Source organism: Platalea leucorodia (genome assembly GCF_965183815.1).
Source record: "Platalea leucorodia genome assembly, chromosome: 1".
Classification (NCBI taxonomy): Eukaryota; Metazoa; Chordata; class Aves; order Pelecaniformes; family Threskiornithidae; genus Platalea; species Platalea leucorodia.
This window is the reverse complement of record NC_138823.1, coordinates 1435600-1441599: the sequence shown is the minus strand read 5'-3', so window position 1 is coordinate 1441599 and position 6000 is coordinate 1435600. Positions and strand designations below refer to the sequence as shown.

Here is a 6000-nt window from a genome sequence, read left to right as displayed (position 1 = left end):
GGGCCATACTTGCTAAGAGAGGTCTTGCAGCCCCTTTCCATCCCTCCCGCTGGCCTGTTGAGCCCTGGCTTTGTGCTGGGTGAGGTTGGAAGAGCATTGGGAGAAGAAAGGAAGTGGAGGCATCTTCAGGCTGGGCTGCAGAAGCACTTTATTGAGAGGAAAAAGAGAGAAAAGGCAGGAGCAGCAAGTGGAAGGGAGCTGCTCTGAGGTGCAAGTAGGCTGACCATCAGCCGAGGTCCTTGGCTTGCAGTTGATTTTGCCAGAGCACCAATATCTTCCTTCCCTACGGTGGGAGCAGCCCACTGGAGGTTCCTGGTGGTCTTTGGCTTGTCAGAGAGCGATTGCAGCAGAGAGCAGTGGGCGTAGAAGACGAGGCAGTGCCAATAAGGAAGAGGGAGAAGAGGAGGAGGTACACGGGCCATGTTTGCAGGCAGCCCAGGCTGGCCCCTTCCCTGCTCCTTGCTTGGGGCCTTGAGAGGAGGAGCTGTGCACGGCAGGTGCACGTGCCTGCAACGGCTGGAAGGTGCGTCCTCAATCCATGCCATGGCTTCCAGGGCGTTGCTGCTTTGCTTCCTGATCGCTAAGCCTGTCCTCAGGCCTGGCCTTTCCCGCTGGGTGTGCTCTGTGGGTGTCTGGAGCCCCTGTTGTTTGACTTTGAGGTTCTTGTGGAGGATAAGCTGACTCCGAGGCAGCAATGCACCCTTGTGGCAAAAGAGACCAAGAATCTCCACAGCAGCGTTGGGTCGAGCATTGCCAGCAGGTCGGGGGAGGCGATCTTGCTCTGTCTTCTGTGCTGGTGAGGCCCCGTGTGGAGTCCTGTGTCCAGCTGAGGGCTTCCCAGTGGAAGAAGGACATGGCCTTAGTGGAGTGAGTGCCGTGCAGGGCCACCAAGATGTTGAGGGGACTGGAGCATCCTTCCTATGAGGAGAAGCTGAGCGAGCTGGGAGGGTTTTGAGCCAGGAGCCAAGGCTGCGCAGGGGAGAGGTCATCAATGTTTGTAAATCCCAGATGGGAGGGAAAGAGGCCAGGGGAGTCAGGCTCTTCTCATGGGTAGCCATGGCCAGGGGAAGGGTGGATGGAGAAAGCAGAGAAGACGTGCCATTTCCTTGGAAGGGAAGGCAAGGCTTTTTCAGCGTGAGGGTGGTCAAAGAGTGGAACTGTCTGTGCAGAGAAGTCTTGGAGTCTCCATCCGTGGATATATTGAAACCCTGACTGGCCGTGGTCGTGGACAGCCTGCTCGAGCTGACCCTGCTTGAGCAGGTTGGGTTGAAGTAGCCAATCTCCAGAGATTCCTTGCGCACTCACTGATTCTGTTTGCTGTGATTCTGCTTGCTGTGATGGGCAGAGAGTTGTGCTGGGGAAGAGAGTTGGTCAAGTGTGTGCTGCCATGGGGAGCTTGCATCAGAGGCATGGGTAGAAGTGCATTAACATATGCAAGGCTTTCTTTGGGCAAGTGAAGGGTTTGTGTGATGGCTTGGAAGCCCTCTGGGTGCCAGTGGGTGGTGTTGCTGGGGCCATACTTGTGACGAGAGCTCTGGTAGCCCCTTTTTGACCCACCCCGCTGTCCTGTTGAGCCCTGGCTTGGTGCTGAGTGAGGTTGGGAGAAGAAAAGAATAGGAGGCATGTCAGGCTGGGATGCTGGAGATGTTTATTGAGAGAAAAACAGAGTGAAAACGCAGGAGCACGAAGTGGAAGGGAGCCGGTCTGAGGTGCAATGTGGGCGACCATCAGCCAAGGTCCTTTGCTTCCAGTTGATTTTGCCAGAGCACCGAGATCTTCCTTCCCTACGATGGGAGCAGCCCACCAGAGGTTCCTGGTCATCTTGTCAGAGAGCAATTGCAGCAGAGAGTAGTGGGCATAGGAGAAGGGGTGATGCAAGGAAGGAAGAGGGAGAAGAGGAGGAGGTACACGGGCCATGTTTGCAGGCAGCCCGGGCTGGCCCCTTCCCTGCTTCCTTGCTTGGTGCCTTGAGAGGAGGAGCTGTGGACGGCACATGCCAGCAGTGGCTGGGAGGTGCGTCCTCAATCCATGCTGTGGCTTCCAGGGAGTGGGTGGTTGTTGTCAGGGGTGGTGGTGAGGGCCCTTAGCAGGGGTAGCAGCCTCTTGCGCCGCTGAAGCAGCCCAGGCCTCCAAAGCCGTAGCCGTAGCCGAGGCCAAAGCCCCCGGAGACGGGCACTCCCTGGGAGCTGAGGACGTTGCCCACGGCAGCCGATGCGGAGGATCCGACGGCGGTGCTCTGGGGGAAGGAGCTGAGGATGGGTCCTGGCAGGGTGACCACGACGGTGGAAGGCTGGATGACGACGCGGGAGTCCTCGCACTGCCTGACACAGGGCTCGTTGCAGCTGTTAGCCAGCGGGGTGGGTCCGCAGGGGCGGCAGCTGTCGTAGCAGGCCATGGGTGTGGTGTGGAGGGGCCCTGGAAGAGAGGGTGTTGAGCAGGCGGAGGGGCGTGGGGGTGCGAGGGGCGGTGCTGCAGGAGGGCGAGGGAGCGGGGAGGCCTGGTGTGGGGCTGTGGGGAGCGTGGGGGTGGGGAGGCGTCAGCGCTGCTGAGGCTGGGGTCAGAGCGTGGTGGAAGAGAGGGGCCAGGTGGGTCAGGAGAAGGAGGGGAAGGGGGTTGAGGCTCACCTTGTTGAGCACGGAGGAGAAGGCGTGAGGAGAAGTGTGTGAGGGAGAGAGGCGCTGAGCCGGCTTTTATGGTGGTGTGCGAGGGGCGGGACAGCCTTTGCGCATGACAGCATTTTGCAGCAAGCAGCTGTTGCATGCCAGAGCCATGTAAGTAATGAGGTGGGGTGTGTTTTCCTTCCCGCAATTGTCCAATTTCATGTCCTCCTCTTGAGGCCGTGTCCATCTGACCCTGGCGGCAGCTTTTAAGTGAGAGTATTAGAGGCCAAAGGCTTGGTGTTGATGGTGCGTGTCAGGACGGGCAGAGGACATGTGTAAAGCCTAGGAGAGGTGGGGGTGTCATCAGTGAGGTCATCGCGTGGCACTGGTGTGGTGTGGTTTGCGGGTTTGTAGTGAAGAGGGGTCCCCATTTCCTCGCAGCCCTGGCAGGCTGGTCTGGGCTTTGGAGGTGTCCTGGGCATCAGGTGCTTCCCCTTCCATTGCATTGGGTCAGTCCTTGCCTTGCTGCCAGGTTGCTAAGCCTGTCTGTAGTCCTGGCTTTTCCCAACTGGGTTTGCTCTGTGGTTGCCTTGGTTCCCCTCTTGCTTGTAAGGTTGTGGGTGGGAGAAAGGAGGCTGCGTGTTTGGGCTTGTGCCCCCTTGGTGCCGTCCCTGGGGGTGGCAGTGCAGGCAGGCAGAGGAGGGCCGCTTGTGAGAGCAGGCCATTGTGCTGGTCGCCCTGGTTCAGGGTTCGCAAGCCCTGTGATGTGGGGAGCCCTGGCAGGCTCCCCAAAGGCTTGTGTTGGCCCCTCCGTAGCACTCCCCTTAGCTGTGGCCAGCATGTTTGCAGGGTGGGCTGTGGTGTGAAGCGATGCTTACGCTGTGGCGTGATGCGTCCAAAGAAGAGCAAGGCAGCTGGTGAAGGACCTAGAGAAGAAGACTTCTGAGGAGCAGTTGAGGGACCTGGGGGTGTTTAGTTTGCAGAAAAAGAAGGCTGAGGGGAGACCTTATTGCTGCCTACAGTCACCTGAGAGGAGGATGTAAAGAGGTGGCTGTTGGTCTCTCAGCCTTAGTAACAACTGACAGGAGAAGAGGAAACAGCCTCAAGATGTGCCAGGGGAGGTTTAGATTGGGTATTAGGAACAATTTCTTCATGAGAAGTGTTATCAAGCACAGGACCAGGCTGCCCAGGGAAGTGGTTGAGTCTCCATCCCGGGAGGTATCTAAAAGACGCGTAGATGTGTCGCTCAGGGACGTGGTTTAGCAGTGGACTTGGCAGTGTTTGTTTCACGGTTGGACTCACTACTGTTAAGGGTCTTTTCCAAGCTCCATGACTCTCTGATTGGATATGGGGCACCCTGCAAGGGCAGGGGAGCTTCTGGAGAGCCCATGAGTGTGTCGAGAGGCAGAGGGGGAGTGGAGGTGGCAGGCAGGGGAGGTGGTGAGCCAGGGCCTTTGGGGTGTTGTTTTGGGGTGAGTGCCGAGGGGTGAGGCCATTTCTCTGCACAGTGCCTGACGGGCTGAAAGAGGATTTGGAGCTTGCGGAGGGGAGCTGGAGGTGAGCACGTGGCTGCAGAGGGGAGGCCCTGGTGGTGGTGGCTGCATGCCGAAGGGTGGATGAATGGCAAGGCCTGCCCCAAGTGAGCCGAGGTGAGTGTTTGTCAGGCCGTTTGTCAGGCGGGCAGTGGTTGTTGCTGAGGAAGATGAAGGGCGGCAGGAAGGAGTGCTTTGCGACTGGATGTACGCAAGAGCACGGGGCTTGACTGGTGGTAGCCACGAATGCTGAGGGAGCTGTCTGATGTCCTTGGGAGGCCACTCTCCATTAACTTGGAAAGGTCCTGGTGTGTGGGGGCAGTTCCTGAAGACTGGAAGAGAGCTCCTTGGCTTCCTCTCTTGAAGAAGATCAGGGGAAGACGTTTGAGAAAATCCTCCCGGGAAGCCCTACCAGGACTAGGAAGTCAAGAAGGTGCTGGGGAGTGGTTGGTGTGGATTTACGAAGGAGAAATCATGCTTGACCAACCTCTGTGTCTTCCGGATGTAAGCAACTGGATGTCGGACAAGGGGAGAGGAAGGAGTGCTTTGCAACTGGATGTACGTAAGAGCATGGGGCTTGACTGGTGGTAGCCACAAATGTTGAGGGAGCTGTCTGATGTCCTTGGGAGGTCCTTCTCGATAATGTTGGAAATATCATTGCACCTGGGAGCAGTTCCTGCTGGCTGGAAGAGAGCTCCTTGTCCTCCTCTCTTGAAGAAGATGAGGAAGGAAGATGTGGGAAAGTAGAGGCTGGTGAGCCTGACCTTGTCCTGTGGAAGGTGATGGAGGAAATGCTGCCGGGAAGCCCTGCCAAGCCGAGGCAGGACAAGAAGGTGCTGGGGAGTTGTCAGCGTGGATTTACAAAGGGGATCTTTGATCTTGACTGATCTCAGTGTCTTCTATGTTGAAGTGTCTCGCTTTGTGGAGGAATAGAGAGCCATGGCTGGTGTTTACCTCGACTTTCTTGTAAAGCCTTTGATGCTTTCTCCCCTTGCACGCTCATAGCATGTGGGGCCAACACCGTTCAACATCCTCATCCACATCCCCCTCAGGAAGTTGGCAGATGATGCAAAATCTGGAGGAGTGGCTGAGACACCCCATGATTTTGGCACCCTTCAGATGGACCTGGAGAGGCCAGAGACTGGGGCAGAGAGAAATCTCCTGATGTTGGACAGGGGGAAGTGCCAAGTCCTGCATCTGGGGAGGAATAGTGCTGGGCACCAGGACATTCTGGGGGCAGAGACGCTAGAAAGCAGCTTTGCTGAGGACAACTTTGTGGTTCTTGTGGAGGACAAGCTGACTACAAGGCAGCAATGCACCCTTGCAGCAAAAGAGGCCAAGATTTTCCAGGGCAGCACTGGGAAGAGCATTGCCAGCAGGTCCGGGGAGGTGATCTTGCTCTGTCTTCAGTGCTGGTGAGGCCCCGTGTGGAGTGCTGTGTCCAGCTGAGGGCTCCCCAGTAGAAGAAGCACATGGCCTTAGTGGAGTGAGTGCCCTGCAGGGCCACCAAGATGCTGAGGGGACTGGAGCATCCTTCCTATGAGGAGAAGCTGAGAGAGCTGGGAGGTTTTTTCAGGCAGGAGGCAAGGCTGCACAGGGGAGAGGTCAGCAATGTGTGTAAAACCCGGATGGGAGGGAAAGAGGCCAGGGGAGTCAGGCTCTTCTCATGAGTGGCCATGGCCAGGGCAAGGGTGGATGGAGAAAGCTGAGAAGTCGTACCATTTCCTTGGAAGGGAAGGCAAGGCTTTTTCAGTGTGAGGCTGGTCAAAGAGTGGAACCGTCTGCGCAAAGAGGTGTTGGAGTCTCCATCCCTGGCTATATTGAAACCCTGACTGGCCGTGGTCGTGGACAGCCTGCTCGAGCTGACC

The 6000-nt window shown here is 57.3% G+C and overlaps 1 protein-coding gene across 1 annotated transcript; it reads right to left on the bottom strand.

Moving 5' to 3' along the window:
* Positions 1-2083: 2083 nt before the first annotated feature.
* Positions 2084-2395, bottom strand: LOC309589593 (feather keratin-like; the record flags this gene model as incomplete). The annotated part of the gene is made up of 1 exon (XM_082309867.1): positions 2084-2395. One exon carries the CDS (start codon positions 2393-2395, stop codon positions 2084-2086), a length of 312 nt encoding a protein of 103 aa, XP_082165993.1.
* Positions 2396-6000: the final 3605 nt, after the last annotated feature.